This window comes from Barbus barbus (assembly GCF_936440315.1).
Source record: "Barbus barbus genome assembly, chromosome: 8".
Taxonomy (NCBI): Eukaryota; Metazoa; Chordata; class Actinopteri; order Cypriniformes; family Cyprinidae; genus Barbus; species Barbus barbus.
Genome location: NC_136736.1, coordinates 6,748,036 through 6,766,238, shown reverse-complemented (window position 1 = coordinate 6,766,238; position 18,203 = coordinate 6,748,036). Strand labels below are relative to the sequence as shown.

Below are 18,203 nucleotides of genomic sequence, written 5' to 3'. Positions count from 1 at the left end.
CCTGGTTGTCCTCTCTATTTGTCACAGTCATACTTATCTCTGTTTCTGTCTCAGTTGGATACTGATTTTTTTATTTCTCTCTCTAAAGTTCCTTGTCATCTTTAATTAGTAAACATATTTTTTAAATGTTCAAGCTACAGATGAAATGAGGGTAAATGAATCCAGAGCTCATGACTGGGCAGAGAGTGAGAGAGAGCGAAACAGAAGGAAGGACAGTCATTTGGCCGCAGGGCTTTGACTGAGCTTAGAATTGATGGCATTCTCACGAGCCACAGCAGCTGAATAGAGCTCCCTCTGTGTGTGTGTGTGTTCGAGTAAGTGTGACCTGACAATGAGCACTGCTCCATTATAGTTTGGGCTGAACAGCATAAGAGCTCATATTAAGGTTGTCTTGGCGACTTTCTTCGAGTGCTGTTCAGAGGTGCACGGTTTTATGCCTGTCCCCTCATTATCATAAATGTTTATTCATGATACTTATGTGCTTTCTTATGAGAAAAAGTGGTGAAGCAACATCAGCTGACAGTCAAAAAGTTGGTTCAGTGTATACTGGCAGTGACAGCTTTGCTGATTATAAGACATCAAGCATCTCTCAAGATCATGGGTTCAGTTCCCAGAGAAAACACAAACTGATAAATATGTACATTTTACATGCACATTACATTGCTTTGGGTGAAAGCATCTGCCAAATGCATATGTAAATTGTGTATGGGGTGTAAGTGTAAGTATTTGCATAACAGAGTTCGCAAGCAGGATAGGCATGTTTTTATTAATGATTTAGTGTGTGTTTAGTTTTGGGAGCTTGCTTAAGGATTAAACAAGTCAGAAATGATGTGTACACACCCTAAACAACCTTCCCGCCTCACACATACTGAGTTCAGGCTATTTTTTGTTTGGCTACATCGTGCCGTTAAATCTTAATTAAACCCAGGGCTTTTAGACACGCTCTGAAAGTGACAGAATGACATCTGGGACTAGATCTAAAGCAAAACTGAGTGGAATCTGGTTGTTAACAGTGAACTCTACATTTCCTGACATTTTACCTCTTTGCTAATATCTTTATACCTTTATATCTCTTATTATTTATCTGCCCCTAACATATTTCTTCTGACTCTGTATGCATCTGCATTCTGTCTTTTACAGTGTCTGTTATTATTACAGCAACAGTCCTCCAAAGTAACGTCAGCGAAGGTCTCTCCTGCAAACTGATATCAAACAGACACTTTTAATCTTATTTCGTTTAACAATTCTGTTCAAACAGCAAATGCCCCCTGGTGTTCAAGCATGGCAGTGTAACCTGTATTCGACACCTGGAATTTCTTTTCTTAACAAATCTCTACTCTTCCAATATACCGGAGCACATCATTTTATGCTTAGTGAATATCAGGAGATGGGAATCAGTGAGTCTTCTTGCTGTGGCAGTCCCATCATACACTGAATTTGGGGGTTGTGGGTAATAATAAACCCCCAAAATATGCGTACTGTATGCTATGATTTAAATGTATGCATGTACAGTGCATTGAAGGTGTATGTTCACCCTGGGAATTGAACCTATGTCCATTATGTTGCTGGCACTGTGCTTGACCAATTACTGTTGCAACAAACCAATGAATATGAACATCAATCGTGTGTTATGTTTTAGGACAAACAAGGGCTTTTCACACTTGAAATGGGTAACTCTGGGTCAAACTAAACCCTGGATAAATTGAATCCTGCATTCTCTAGTTTCAGGTTTCAAGCTGCTTAGAATTTAACCATGGTTAACAATTAATCCAGGGTATCCCTACAATGGCATTGCACACTATACATTGATGTACTTATTTGCATTTTTGTGGTGTCATTATCATTGTTTGGACTTCGTATATTGCCGAATATACTAAGTTTTTCCTAAATGGACTTTTCAGACTACAAAGGTAAGAAAAAATACACTTCACATGTTTTCTATCACCATTTTATTTTTTTTCCCTCAGTCGTTAAAAGGGTTGTTTATACAATGTTCAGTGTTTCCGTGAATGTCCAGAGCACATGAATATGAGGCACGTGATTGGAAGTGTTGGGGAGTTACTAATTACATGCATTACGTAATTTACAAAATAAATGTAACTGTAATCCATTATGAGACACCGTAATGGAACGACACCAATGCTTCATGAGTTTAGGACACATTGCTTATTCGATAACGTTTATTTCCTGTTTGGATTTATGTATACGCTTTATTTTTTGTGTTTTTTGACGTTAGATGCCAGTGTTTCCTGTCGTAGATATTCAAAGATTTGATTTCAAAACATTATCATAATGTATTTCTTGTTATGATTTTAAATCCGTACTTAACTCAGAACTATCTCAAAGTAAAAGAGGTGCTAAAAGTCTGATTTTGTGGTGGCTATGCTTGAAAATTAAATTATTATAATATTTCAAGTGACGAAGGATTTCGAAAGTCTGACAGTAATCAGTGTTGAGCACTACTGTAAGATTAACCCTGTCTGGTTTAAATGTTAGAAAATAATTAACAGTTGAAAACATTCATTGGAAATTTAGAAAAGTAATCAAATGTAATCAGTTACATTATTTTAATGAAGTAATTGAAATAATTACACTACTTATTACATTTTAAATAGGGTAACTTGTAATCTGTAATTTACTACATTTAACTTTTCACTGGTGATAGGCTGTCGGTTGCTAAGTATCACATTGATGACACACATTATTTCATACAGTATGAGGCTACGTTTACACTTGTGTGTTTGTGTTTTAAAACTCATAACTTTCAGTGTAAATGGACCAAAACGGAAACTTTTGGAAATGATGGCGTGGCTGCCCACATTCGCTCTGTGTATCCTTGATGAATGTATAAACAATAACATTATGCTCATTGTTGTGCCTGCATGAATGGTCATGTGACATGCGTTTCTGGTTGTGTAGTGTGGATGGAGAAGGTTTCTGAAATGCAGTGAAAATGCCAATGTAGACAAGGATCGTTTTCATTTTAAAATGCTGTTTTAAAACAAAAACGCGCTGTAAACAGGGCCTGAGTTTGACACTGCAATGTAGGGTTAACACCACAAAAGCAGTGCTAACCATGCTCCGGAGCAAAGATTTCATATCCCCAAGTAAGCGCTGCTAACCCCGCTGTTAAACGTTCCTCTATACCCAGGGTTAAAACTGGAGTTTAGGACGACGATAACCCGGGGTTAAGCACTTTGTGAAAAGCCCTAAACAGTGTTATTGGCCTTTTACTGACCTGCATGTGCTGTAAAAGTGACCCTGCATTCATTATCTTCATTCTTTTACCTTTTCATAACCCTTACATGCTTGTTCTCATTTTTTGTTTGTCTTTCTACTTTCCTCTTTTCATGATTCATTTCCCCGTTATGGAACTCTTCTTATTCATTAGATTCTGGGTATACTGGATAAAGTGTCATGTGATTATTAAAGGAATAGTTCACATGAAAAAATGCAGCAACTGACACAAAACCTGCTTTATGCTAAAATCTCAAATTTTGATTTCTTCCTGTGTTACTGTCAGTGACATACTTTTTGCGTTCTGTTTAGATGATGGTGATCTTTGTATCGCCTCTCAGTGCAACTGCTTGCATCTGTTTCTCTGTAGACTACACATAATGCAACACGCATGACTAGAAAGAGTTTAGATCGTCTTGCTTGTTGAAGTGTAGTTGAGGGGTGGAGCTTAGTCACACTTTCTCTCAGTGTCTTGATCTGTCACTTTGCTTTTTTTCTCCTCCTTCCTGCAGCTCACCCCCACACCGCTTCCGTTTTTCGTCTTTCTTTAGTCGAAGGGGAAGCTGTCTCTGTTGTGAAGTGGGTTTGATAAAGAGGGTCTCGGCGGGGGGGTGGACTGACCGCCTCTCCAGTGGGAGATTTTATTAGCAGTCTTTATCACGGCCTGGTGGGCAGACGCAGGGAGATAGAGGGTGTGACATGGCTAACGAGGAGGGAAGACATACATCCCTCACAGAGCAGCACAACGACGACAACAACATCACCCATCCAGAGACTGCAGCTACACAAGGGGTAGGCCTGTTAAAGACACCCCAAATCCTGAGTACTCATGTAAAGAATTCTCTAGAATAAAGTTTTAGAGTCGACACTAGAATGCAGAGTTCATTTTCAGTGCACTATAGCTGCAGTGGTGTGAAATGTGTTGTGCAAGAATGCAATGTGTTGTGCCCATAATCTATTATAAATGTTTTATATTGTTCCATAAATATCTATTATTTGTATTAATTAAAATTAATCAATTAAATCAATTATTTGTATTTTATTCAAATTAAACATTATTAAATATAAATATATATAACAATTTTACATGTAGCTTTAAATCATTAAATAAATAAAAAGTAAAACTATCAGTGCAGCTATTATAGTGTTTAAATATAGTTTATTATATATATATATATATATTGATACAAAAGCAATTCTGCAATACTTAATGTCAGTTTGCACTTCATTAAAAACAAAGAACAACTGTATTTTTCTTTCTATTAAAGACATGTATTTAGACTATATTGTGTTAGAAATTATATTATTATTATATAAATAAATATTATTTGTTTTAAAAAATAAATATCATTTTTACACGCCAATGTAAATCATTTAAAATAAAAAAGTGTAAAATATATAATAAATGTTAATACCATTTATAATAAATTGTTTTACTTTATTTTAGAATATATTGTATAGCATTGCAAAATCTTAATGAACTTTATAATGTTTTATAAATTAAAAATGGAATATATTGTTAGGAAATGCAGTGCTGCGATACTTTACTTGTCCATTTGTACTTCCTTAGAAAATAGCTGTTTTATCACCATCTTTGGCTTTCCAGTTTTTTTCCCCCTCTCTTTTTTTCTTTTTTTCTAAGAGTTAAACTATTCTTGTGTGGACTGACTTTTGTTTTCTTTGTAGGCCGAGTCCTCCTTCCCTCCCCCAACATTTGATATCTTTACGAGTTGCATCACGTCATTTCCTCTCATCCCCCTCTTCCTCTTTTGACACTCCCTTGTGCTTTTCTGTCATTGTTTATGGTCTTCCTCTGTCTGACACTGTTCATATCCTGTCTTGCTCTCTCGTAGGTAATTTCTTGTCCTTTGTGAGAGCTGATGCATGAGAGTTGCCCCATCAAACGGGCCTTAGATGTTGTCTCAGTAGAGATCTGATGACTTGCATTCGAGTGGAATGGTCGAAAGGATGCTGTGGTTGTACTCTTAAACCATTGTTGCTGAAACCGTATCACTGTAACCACAGCAATTAGCTCTGATGTTGTGACACAGAAAGAGTCCCCTAAGAGTTTTAAGGGATGTTATTGCAGTGTTCTGGTTCTGGGTGCCAGGAATTTTATGTTGGAAATGTGAATTGGTTTAAGTCCAAGTTTGATTAGAAATTTTGATATTTGTTAATGGTGCTCATGGTTGTTTAAATAAACTATGTCCATTTTCAGACACATATCCAGGACACATTTGCACCAGATTCTGGCGGGGAAAAAAATAAACGGGAAATATAAAAATTCTATACTACTTTTTTCTGAATAAAGAAAATTGACTAATATTTTAAATCCTATAAGAAGTGTATTTAAGCATCTTAGCATATTCATTTTGAGATTTGCTAAAGATTACATTTAACAGTATTATTAAATTAAGTGTTTTATAAATATTAATTTCCAGTGAGTGTTAGAAAGAAGAAAAAGAAAATAAGAAAAATGAGCAGCAAATCAGCATATTAGAATTAGAGATCGACCGATATATCGATTTACCGATATTTTTCCCGATATTTAAGCATTTTTCCATAATCGAATATCGGTTTTGTAATATCGGATTCCCCGATAAACACCGCCATCTTGTGGACGTTTTCAGAATTGCGCGCAGGATCGCAATTGCAGCGCATCTGAGGGGAGACGAGACAGCAACGGCGTGCAGGTACTTGATTTGCTGTAGTTAGTAAACTATTTAATATTACAGGCATTAATGCACAAATTAGATGTATTACATAAATGCCTGATATATAGTTTAAATGCAACTTGGCTCTAAGAAATATGATAAATAAGATACTCTGTCAAGCCCTGTCCCTTTAAAGATAGGCTATAACTTTGCCTGAAATAACACAGCCATGAATTAGCACATGGTGGAAATAAAAGCGCTGAATTTAATTCTCTCTGTGGTCTATTAGTCTCGTGAAGTCGGAGTCACATAGATAATCCGTCGAGTCCTCTCCCAATAAAGACGTAACTTTGCATGAATTAAATAATACAGCCATGAATGATTGCATGTTGGAAAGAAAAGCATTGAATGTAATTCTCTCTCTGTTGTCTATATGCTCATCATTAGTCTCGTGAAGCCGCTTTCATATTGCAGTTCACTCAGCGGTTGATGCTCAAGAAATGCTCAGCACGGCCACCGCATGTAACTTTTAACAAGATTCACTTTTTTGAAGCACCCTAAATTGTATTAACACTTACTATATAACCATTATTTCGTTTATAAACATCTAAATTAATACAACTCTATGGAAATTAATAATTTATTATCTCCGCGATCGATCGCAGTTTGAGTAGCCTATAGTTCTGTGTAAAGGCATATAAACCGCGCTGTCAGCAGCATAATTTAGAGCATGCCAGTTGAGAAATGCAATAAAATACAATGCTTGTTATACTCCAATATTCCAGAGAATATTATTCCGTGAATTAACATTATCCAGTGAATTATTCTTCACTCTTTATCCTATTAAACAGCTTATAAACCTACTAAAACTGTAGTTAAAAATGAAGTTGATATGACTCCTTTCCTTTATTTTCTCCATTTGAAAACATTAGACTTTCTATGTTCATTTTGCTTACTGCTAATATTAGTGTTGCTGCTAAAGCTTTTTATAAATAAAATGTTTTTTATTGTTGTAATACGAAGATTAAATTGAACATGACAGGGCTCTAGACTGCGACCAAAATGGTAATTGTTTGCGAGTTAAAATTTGACGTGGTCGCATTTGTACGAGTGCCAGGTCTGCGCTACTCCAAAGCGTCTGCTTCATACAGCGCGCGCTGCCAGCCGCAGCACATTATAGCAGGAGTCAGATTTCACTGATCACGTGAAGAGAGGTGCTATCAGCACGAGCGCTTAGTGGGTAGAGCCTGGTTCATACTCGCCGCGTCAGCACGAGCGTGAAGGTGCGCGTCGCGGATGGAGCGCAACGGATGGATTTGTTTTCAAACTAAAGTAAAAGACCGCTTCTTAAACCAGAGAAGGTGAATGTGGTGGTATTCTTGTAGAAAAAACTCCTGTCAGCTACAGCCAGTTTAGTTTTACTTTTCTTTTTGTTTTCGTTTTGAGAAGCTTGTTATCTTTGCTGTTTACCTCAGGTTATGCTATGGAGGCTTTCCTTAATTAAAAAAATATATATATTAATATTTATTTGCTTCCTCAGAGTTTGCTAAACATTCTGTAATATACTAGGTATATAGTACAGCATGTGGTGTGTCCTATGCCATGCCTCGTCTTATTCGTTTTTGTTGATAAATGTTATGTAAGAGTTTGTCATTGTCAACGTACTGTTTTATTGTTGTTGCGCTTTTTAATTAAGAATAACAATGAATCCATCTTTTGTTTTAGTCTTAAAAAGTTAAAGGTGTATAGATATAAGCAAAACAGACAATGATCTTTTCTTGTAAAATGTGACACCAAGATCGCAAATTTGAAAGTAAAAAGCGCACGAAAAAAGGAATTCCTGTTCACAAAATTTAAATCACAAATAATACAGATGAAAAAGAACAAGTTGAATGTTGAAAACTTTCGTTACCATATAACTATAAACTATGATAAAAGTTCATCAGCATGCAAATGTTGTAGCAAAAACAAAAAACAAATTGCAACCAAATTATGTGCTCGTGCGCAAAAGTGAGATCAGTGGGAAGAATGAGTCTAGAGCCCTGCGTGAAAGACTGCTAATTCTCCAAAAAAAATTTGTTAAGATGACTGAAAGGAGGAAAAACCAAAGTGAAGTATGGACTTACTTCACGCAGTCATTTATTTACTTTATAACAGTAAATAAATATCGGTTCTGCATATCGGTTATCGGGCACATAGACATGCAAATAATTGGTATCGGTATCGGTTCTAAAAAATCAATATCGGTCGATCACTAATTAGAATGATATCTGGATCATGTGACCATAATTTATTTGCATCACAGGAATAAATTAAATGTATAATATATATAAATAGAAAACAGTTAATTTTAATCTTAAAAATATATCATATTATTACTGTTTTACAGTATTTTTACTTGGTGAGCATAAGAGAACAATATCCTTGCCAACCCCAAACCTTTCACTGGCAGTCAGTGCTTGAAGTGGGCCGGTACGCACCGGTACGCAGTACCAGCACTTCTATATTTTAGTCTTTAGAGTACCTGCACGTGTTTGTGCGTACCGGCACTTCTGACATGTTGCCGGTACTCAGAGTAAAATCGTCAGGGTCTGGGTGATTAGGCTATATGATCCTATATATGATTCGAAATTATACAGAAACTATGTAAATTTCATCAGCGATTACGGAGAGAATAGTGACTTGCGTTCAGATGTCAGTAAAATTATTATTTTCAGCGTGTATTTGGTTTAAAAGCAAGAGTGTTTTATAATGAACGCTGATTATGCGGTGGTCAGCGATTTAGCGATTCTGAATGGATCCGTATATTAAAGGCAGGCGATTTAGTGGTCTAAAAGTGGATGATTAGAGCAGTGGATGAAAAGTGCAGTCTCTTGAGCAATATTTAATTATTGATTGATTGATTGTGGCACTATACATTGTGAATTATTAAAAAGTACGTATTTATTTAATATAAATAAATAAGTAAGGGGGGTCGGGTGAGTACCGGCACTTCTTTTTTTCCACTTCAAGCACTGCTGGCAGTGTAGGTATAAAGTCAGATTAATTTACATACATTACCGTTTTGTTACTTGTGTAAACTAAAGCCATGTGTAAGTTGGTCCTAAAGGGTTATTTTGATGCCAGTGAGTCAGAAATCTTTCTAATACACTCATCGCTTCTGTTACTGTAAATGACTCATGTGTTTTTGTGCAAGGTAAACTTTACTGCAACAGTCATTTTGAGCCAGTTTATCTGAAACTGAATCTCTGCTAGTGTTGAAATAGTGTTTTTGCAATTATCTGCATCAGCTTCAGGCTTTCCGTGTTCACTTGCTTTTATCAGATAGCAGTTTGATCACAGGGTCTGCTAATCTTCAGGGTGTCTGCTGTAAAAAAAAAAAAAGATGTTTAGAGGATTAAAACTGTATTGGAATTCAAATTTGCTTTATTTGGGCATATGTGACCTGTTTGTGAGTTTCAGTTTCACAATACCTGAATGCATCAAAGACTTCAGAGCAGCTGCTTTAAGCTCTTTGATTTCAAACTGGCAATTTGGGTAAATTTCCACTCATAATTAACAAGGTTGATGTCATACAGCACGTGTGAAATATTGAAACCACACAAGGAGAGTTAGAATACGTTGCATAGAAATCTGATGGAAACGTCTCAGAGAAACAATGTATTATGCCCTGCTATACCATAGCAATATAGCTGCTACACTTTTAGACCCTTTTGGAGTGTGTTTTTTGGACATATGACAAAAATATCATATTATGATTTTCTCAGACATGATCATGATCCACAAGCTTATCATGTTTCATTTTCATGTTGTTTTTTTACTATTACTTTTACTATTTTGCAAGTTACTGAACAATAGAAACTAAGCCTAATTAATATAAGTTAAAAGTTCTTAAGCTTATTGAATACAAGTAAACTAAGAACAAAGAAACAAATGACCAGCTATAGAACAAATAAATTAGTACAAGAGAACAAAGATACAAATGAAATAAACAGTGCTTTATGTTGCAGGTAAATCTATTTAACAGTAGCATTTTTCAGGTAAGAAATACTGCAGGAACTGAAATAAAGTATAATCAAATGTAAAATGCAACACAATTTCAATTAAATATACATAGATTAGTTTTTTAATTAAAGCTACAAAGGTTATTGAGTTCTGAGCAGTGAGTGATTTTCTCTTTTTCTTTTGTTGTTTGATTAATATTTAATGACACAGACAGCAGCAGGTTTATTAGCGTGCACAGAAAGCCACCCGTCAGTCATTACCGGATTCGATTCACTTTCATGGCTTTATTGCACTTTTAATAAATCCTTTTAATGTCCAACATATCCCACTCTTCACTTTCCCCTTCATCCATGTTTCTTTTTTGTTCTAACATGATAGTAACTTCCTGCCAACTGATAGCTGTGGATAAGACACATGTCTTTGGTGTGAGAGACCCGGGTTCGAATCCACTGTGAGACACCAATGTGTCCCTGAGCAAGACACTTAACCCCCTAGTTGCTCCAGAGGCGTGCGACCTCTGACATATATAGCAATTGTAAGTCGCTTTGGATAAAAGCATCAGCTAAATGAATAAAGGTAAATGTATTTCACAGTATTACTGTATTTTTGACCAAATAAATGCGGCCTTGGTGAGAATGAGAGATTCTTTCAAAAACTTTAAAAATCTTCCCGACCACAAAACAGTCTTTAAACAGTCGTGTACGTTTGGTTATTCTGCACACGCCCACTACTGAGTTTATCTTGGTATATCGCTATCTCCCTCTCTCACAGACATGTACTAATGCTTTTCTCCATGTTCCTCTCAATTGTTTATAAAGGTCCTTCCTGCCTTAGTTTCTTAGAGGTCTTCTGTCACACTGAATGAAGGCACATTAGTACTTCAACAGTTTTTATAAACAGATATATTATCAACACTTGCACATCGTAAGATAAATGCTATTGAAACATGGGTATAATTACTTGACAGTGAAAAGATGCGTGTACATGGAAACAATACTGGTGTCATCTAGTAAAGCCAAGCGTCGCAGAAAACAGGAAGAGAGCGTGCAGAGGTTTAACCGGATATCCTGCACAGGGAGGGCGACCCCTCGACCACAGCTTTCCCTTCCCTCACCTCTTTCGCTCTCTTTTCCTCCGTCTCCCTCTGTCACTCTGTTTCTATGCTACTGGATATTGGTCTCATTGCCGGAGAGAGGAGAATGTGTTGGTCTGGTGAATGGGATCACTGGGAATATCTGGAAATACAGGTGACATTTTATGATTGACAGGGCTGTTGGTTTTCAAAATAATTTCAACAGATGAAAAGGGGCTTTTTTGCCAGTTGGGTGTGTTTCCCTTAGGTTGAGTACAGGACAGAGTTGCTACAGCAAATCAATTAGAGATTATTGACACTGTAGTGTTCAGTTTCACAAATTATGACTGGTAGATAGTAAAACAATATTAAAAATTGTGTAATTGTGAAAAAATGTGTTGGCTGACTGTCCTTGATTGTTTAATGGGTGTAACTAGTGTGCAAACGAGTGTAACCTGTAAAACATGTGTTTGAGGTTTTATAAAGTGGTTTTAGTGTGTAACTAAATCTCCAGTGTTCTTTTGAAGTTTTGGCAAGCGGTTGTTGTGTGTTTTTCATTTTTACATAAGATTTTAACAGCTAGTTCTAAGTGAAAGATCCATCCTAGTCCTTCTGCATCTGATATATTTGCTTTTTTTTTCTCATCCCAGCATTGATTGATTTCTTTTTTTTTTTTTTTACTGTCAAAGTTAACTTCTTCAGACTGTTTGCATTCATGTGTAATCAATGGCGGTTGCTTTTAAAAAGCCGCTTTGTCTAAGAGTTTATATTATCTCTCTAAATTCGGCAAATTGAAGCATATTTACCTAAAAAAAAAAACATTCTCTCTCTCTCAAAATCTTCTGGAGTATAATAAAATAACATTTATAAACTGACAGATTTCAAATGGTGCAGATTTTCATTTGTTAAACCAGTAAAAGCTGATATCTTGCAAACTTTTTTGGCCAATTTGTTTCTGGCAGGCAGGGGTATCTTTGGAGCAGTGAATAGTATCCCAACGTGGAAGTCATAACTAGCAGGATGGAAAACAATAGGGAAAATGACCCCAAATGTCTAGAATTCACCGTTAATTTGTAGTTAGTTGGTTTCAGAGCTGTGTAAATCTAATGTGAGTAACTTCCAAGTGGAGTGATAGGCACTTTTTAGTTTGTTTGTGGGTACTTGTGTTTTGGGCCATAGATCCGAAGTGTATTCTCCACAGTTTCTGAGAGATTCTTCAGGATATTCTCAAAATTTTTCATGTTATGTTACAGAGAATATGGCTGGTGTATATAGCAAAAGTTTTTCCAATCTGACCTCTACACAATTTCCAGGAGTCAAGTTTTATAGTCAAGGTTTATATCAATCCACCCTGAAATAGAGTTGTTTAAAGGGACATGTTTAAAGAAGTAGGCTAATAATAGGTAAACAGTAGCCTATATCCTAAAGCACAAATTTGTTTCTAAGTTATGTAGTTGAAATTGCTGCACCTTTGTTTTGGTTGTTTATTTTTCAGATCTCATAGATTTCAGATTTACCCAACAGCATCTAAAAGCAAGACTTGCTGGTCAGTTTTCCTGTGGGCACATTGTGGCCAGATGAGACTTTATGCCAACATTCAAAAGTCTGGCTATATCATTCAGTCCTAAGATGATAATGAAGTGTTCTCAATGGAGTGCATTTAGTGAATAATTAAGATCTCTTAGGATATCTAAAGCTGAATTTGACTTTGAGCTGCAGTTCAGACTCGGAGTGCTTCATCTTTAAACTTCATCTTTCTGTTTTGCAGAGTGATCCCGGTGAGTTGTCAGTACTAGAGCAGCTAGGCTTGGACCACAGCTCCGATTTCTCTGACTCGAGTGTTCAGCAGCGGTTGGATGAACAGCGAGAGCGAATCCGTAGGGAAATCCGGAAGGAGCTGAAGATTAAAGAGGGAGCAGAGAATCTCCGCAGAGCCAATACCGATAAACGAAATGCTCAGCAGGTGGAGAGTCAGTTGCGGAGCTCCAATCGACGCCTGGACTCGCTCCACGCTCAGCTACAAGAGCTGGACGCTCATATCGTCGTCAAAGGAACGGATGATTCACGTGGTGAGTGGACACTGACTGCTGTGCATGAGTGATGATGACAGTGATACCATGAATAAAAATAAGCTTCCGAACCATGTCCGTCACGGTACGGACATCTCGGTTCAGTGCATGAGGCCTTATAACGAATACAAGCAATTTACCCTCAATCCAGAAGTGGGTGCCCGCAGCAAAACAACACTGTTTGATAACCGCCAGCAGAAGAACAGCGAATGCTGTGAGTTGCGCACTTGAAAACAAAGCCCACTAAACAGTGACCGTGTGCTGATTCTGAACGCATCTCTCACATAGACTGACAAAGGAGTATACTTTAAAGGCTTGCACACTCAACTGTTTGCGAAATGGGGCTTTGTGCTCGTGTATCCTACCTCTCTCATTCGGCACAAATCCAAATATTCCATAATATTTCCATATTTGCGATGTAACGTATCTGAATGCTAAACTATATTAAAATGAATGTTCTCCCACGTATTAATTTCTTTTCTTCCATGATTCCTCTCGCTCCACCGGTTGGCTACTGGAATAAACTAGATTCATTTGTTTCACGGTATATATGGGATGGGAAACGTCCTCGTATTAAACTGACTACCTTACAACGATGTAGATTATTACATGGAGGTCTTTCTTTCCTTAATTTTAGACTGTATGCTCAAGCCTTTTCCCTCCACCCTTTAGCAGTTTGGTTTAATCCTGACGCTTCTGTGTCTTGGAGAGCAATTGAGGAATCTATCGTTTATCCGTATAAATTGAAGAATCTTGTTTTTTCGGGAGTTCCGCTTAGGCAGTGTACATTTTGGTTTGGTCCCATTGTAGCCCATCTCCTCTCCACATGGAGGGATTTTGAAAGACGTTCACAACAACTAGCTACAAAATGGCATAGGCATTCGCCTATTTTCCACAATAATAACCTTTTGTCAGTCAGTACTCCATTTCATTGTCTGCAATGGACTAAACACTCTGGGAGATATCTATGATGATAGTGGTTTAAAATCCTTCCAGAATCTTAAAACTCAGTATAATCTGCCAGGCACCTCCTTTTTTATGTATTACGTTATTTTTATGTATTAATATTTTATGTATATTTATGTAAAAATATTTTATTGTTATTTGTTTATCTATTAATATTAATTAATGTGTTTATTATTATTATTTATTTATTTGAGTCGACCAAGGGGTGGGATGGGTTGGGGTGGGTTTTAAATTTGTACAGCTGCTTTCCAATACTCATAAATATTTAAATGCAATAAAAACACATATGTTTAAAGACAGAAATTATAGATGCCTGAAATATTATTAATTCATGTTTTCATATCAAAAACCCTGATTTTACACATTGCAAGTCCCGTTCTTATATCCCTTGGCTAACTTTTTTTTACTTCTTATGCCTAGATGATGCTCCTCAGTCTCCGGGAGCAGAGAGCAGGTCTTCGGCGCATAAAGAGAGAATCGCTGCCCTGGAAAGACAGTTGAACATCGAACTCAAAGTCAAACAGGGGGCCGAAAATATGATCCCCATCTATGCCAACGGCTCCACTAAGGTATACTGATGCACACACACACAGGCTCTGTTCCAAAACTTGTGATCGGGGTTGGTAAGATTTTTTTTGGTCTTTGAAAGAAGTCTTTTATGTTCAAAGTTCCATTTATTTGATGAAAAATACAGTAAAAATAATACTATTGTGTTTTTTATTATTATCAGTGTTGAAAACAGTTGTGCTGCTTATTTTTGTAATATTTTTATTCAGGAGGCTTTGATAAATATGAAGGTCAAAAGAAAAGCATTTATTAGAAATAGGATTTGTTTATAACGATGCAATACTTTACTGCCAATTTAATGCGTCCTTGCTGAATGAAAGTATTCATTTCTTTAAAAACAAATCTTACTGACCCCATACTTTTGAACAGTAGTGTACCTACAGAGGCATCATTGGCGTGCTCGCTGTAAATGCAGTCAACTCAATTATGCTGCTTCCAAATTCAAAGGCAGCATCTCATATTCATGGTGAAGGCAATCCCAGAATGCATTTTGGTGTTCTGGGAAGATGCTAGATGAGGCAAGACAGTCATTATTTTTAAAAATGTCATTCGAGACTCAAAGTGAAAATAGAAGTAGTTCAGTGTGATTACAAATGTAGTATTTTATCTAATATTTGTGTGTGCTGTTTTTGAGTATTAGAGTATTGTATGCTCCAGTGCAGCTTATGTAGGCAGCAAGGCAGCTCACTAGATTTCAGAACGGAGCCAGTCTGTCAAAAGATGTTTACGCACTGTTTACTAACTACAATGGTGTGTGTTTGTGTGGGTTTTTAGGATAAGAAGATGTTGCAGACAGCTCAACAAATGCTACAGGACAGCAAGACAAAGATTGACATCATTCGCATGCAGATCCGGAAAGCAGTGCAGGCCTATGAACACACCGATGATATACAGGGTATGGCTGAGTGTGTGTGTGCTACTGCATTGTTGCTTTTAGATTCTGATTTCATAGATGAGCAAAGAACAAAACAGATCAATAACCACCTAAATCCCAGAAGACGAGTGGTGTGTGTTTTCAGGGTGTGGAGTATACAGTGTTTATGCAATCTTCTATAATTTTAATGGTAGGTTTATTTTAACAGTGAGAGACAGAATAACAACAAAAAAATCCAGAAAAACGCATTTCAAAAAAGTTATAAATTGATTTGCATTTTAATGAGTCAAATGATTATTGGATCCCCTATCAATCAGCAATATTTCTGGCTCCCAGCTGTCTGGGAAGGAAGTAAGGAGCCCCTTAAAGGGAGTGTTCCTAATCTCAGCTTGTTACCTGTATAAAAGACATCTGTCCACAGAAGCAATCAATCAATCAGGTTCCAAACTCTCCACCATGGCCAAGACCAAAGAGCTGTCCAAGGATGTCAGGGACAAGATTGTAGACCTACACAAGGCTGGAATGGGCTACGAGACCATCGCCAAGCAGCTTGGTGAGAAGGTGACAACAGTTGGTGCGATTATTCGTAAATGGAAGAAACACAAAATAACTGTCAATCTCCCTCGGCCTGGGGCTTCATGCAAGATGCACACCTCGTGGAGTTTCAATGATCATGAGAACGGTGAGGAATCAGCCCAGAACTACACGGGAGGATCTTGTCAATGATTTCAAAGCAGCTGGGACCATAGTCACCAAGAAAACAATTGGTAACACACTACGCCGTGAAGGAACTGAAATCCTGCAGCACATGTACAGGCCCGTCTGAAGTTTGCCAATGATTCAGAGGAGAACTGGGGGAAAGTGTTCAAGTGCTCAGATGAGACCAAAATCGAGCTCTTTGGCATTAACTCAACTCGCCGTGTTTGGAGGAGGATGAATGCTGCCTATGACCCCGAGAACACCATCCCCAGTGTCAAACATGGAGGTGGAAACATTATACTTTGGGGGTGTTTTTCTGCTAAGGGGACAGGACAACTGCACCGCATCAAAGGGACGATGGACAGGGCCATGTACCGTCAGGGCCAGGGCATTGAAGCCAACCAGGGCATTGAAAATGGGTCGTGGATGGGTATTCCAGCATGACAATGACCCAAAACACACGGCCAAGTCAACAATTGAGTGGCTCAAGAGGAAACACATTAAGGTCCTGGAGTGGCCTAGCCAGTCTCCAGACCTTAATCCCATAGAAAATCTGTGGAGGGAGCTAAAGGTTCGAGTTGCCAAACGTCAGCCTCGAAACCTTAATGACTTGGAGAGGATCTGCAAAGAGGAGTGGGACAAAATCCCTCCTGAGTTATGTGCAAACCTGGTGGCCAACTACAAGAAACGTCTGACCTCTGTGATTTCCAACAAGGGATTTGCCACCAAGTAATAAGTCATGTTTTGTGAAGGGGTCAAATAATTATTTTACTCATTAAAATGCAAATCAATTTATAACTTTTTTGAAATGCGTTTTTCTGGATTTTTTGTTGTTGTTATTCCATCTCTCACTGTTCAAATAAACCTACCATTAAAATTATAGACTGACCATTTCTGTGTCAGTGGGCAAATGTACAAAATCAGCAGGGGATCAAATAATTTTTTCCCCACTGCATATACAGTCATGGCCAAAAATGGCTTCTCTCAGAAAATTGTTCCAATTGCAAATGTTTTGGTATTCACATGCTTATTGTTTTTGTTTGCACTGCAACAACACAAAAAAACAGAGCAAACTTGATAAAATTTCACACAGAACTCAAAAATGGACTGGACAAAATTATTGGCACCTTGTCAAAATTGTAAGAAATAATTGCTTTTCAAGCATGTGATGGTCCTGTAATTTGTATTTAGACACACCTGTAGCAAGTAACAGGTGTGGGCAATATAGTAATCACACTGGCGACCAGTTCAAATGGAGAAAAATTGACTCAACCTTTGTGTTGTGTGTCCCACTGAGCATGGAGAAAAGAACAAAGTGTAAAGAGTTTGTAGATTTGAGGGGAAAAATTGTGGAAAAACATGGACAATCTCAAGGCTACAAGTCCATCTCCAGAGATCTTAATGTTCCTGTGTCCACTGTGCGCAATAGGTTTACAGCCCATGGCACTGTAGCTAAACTCCCTGGATGTGGACGGAAGAGCAAAATTAATGAAAAATTACAACGAAGGATTGTTCGGATGGTGGATAAAGAACCCCGATTAACAAATTCAAGCTGATCTGCAGACACAGGGCACAACAGTGTCAGCTCGCACTATCCGTCGCCATCTGAATGAAAAGGGACGCTATGGTAGGAGACCCAGGAGGACACCACTGCTGACACAAAGACATAAAAAAGCAAGACTGGAGTTTGCCCAAACTTATGTGACAAAACCACAATCCTTCTGGGAGAACGTACTGTGGACAGATAAGACAAAAGTAGAGTTTTTTGGTTAAGGACATCATTGCACTGTTTACAGAAAAAGAAATGAGGCCCTCAAAGAAAAGAACACAGTCCCTACAGTCAAACATGGTGGAGGTTCAAAGATGTTTTGGGGTTGCTTTGCTGCTTCTGGCACTGGATGCCTTGACTGTGTGAACGGTATCATGAAATCTGATGATTACCAAAGAATTTTGGGGCGCAACGTAGTGGCCAGTGTCAGAAAGCTGCGTCTCCACCAAAGGTCATGGGTCTTCCAGCAGGACAATGACCCGAAACACACTTCAAAAAGCACTCAGAAATG

At 37.6% G+C, this 18,203-nt stretch overlaps 1 protein-coding gene across 3 annotated transcripts in view; it reads left to right on the top strand.

Moving 5' to 3' along the window:
• LOC306873384 (serine/threonine-protein kinase N1-like) overlaps window positions 1-18,203 on the top strand; it is a 41,421-nt gene that overhangs the window by 11,974 nt on the left and 11,244 nt on the right. Inside the window, exons 1-4 of one of the 3 annotated variants that reach the window (XM_079422641.1) lie at window positions 3,759-4,029; window positions 12,737-13,037; window positions 14,424-14,572; window positions 15,345-15,465. In XM_079422641.1, coding sequence (XP_079278767.1) covers window positions 3,937-4,029; window positions 12,737-13,037; window positions 14,424-14,572; window positions 15,345-15,465 — 664 coding nt within the window. In that variant the 5' untranslated portion in view covers window positions 3,759-3,936. Of the gene's footprint in view, window positions 1-3,758; window positions 4,030-11,023; window positions 11,144-12,736; window positions 13,038-14,423; window positions 14,573-15,344; window positions 15,466-18,203 lie in introns of those variants that run through there. The other 2 variants (XM_079422642.1, XM_079422643.1) reach the window with 2 other exon arrangements.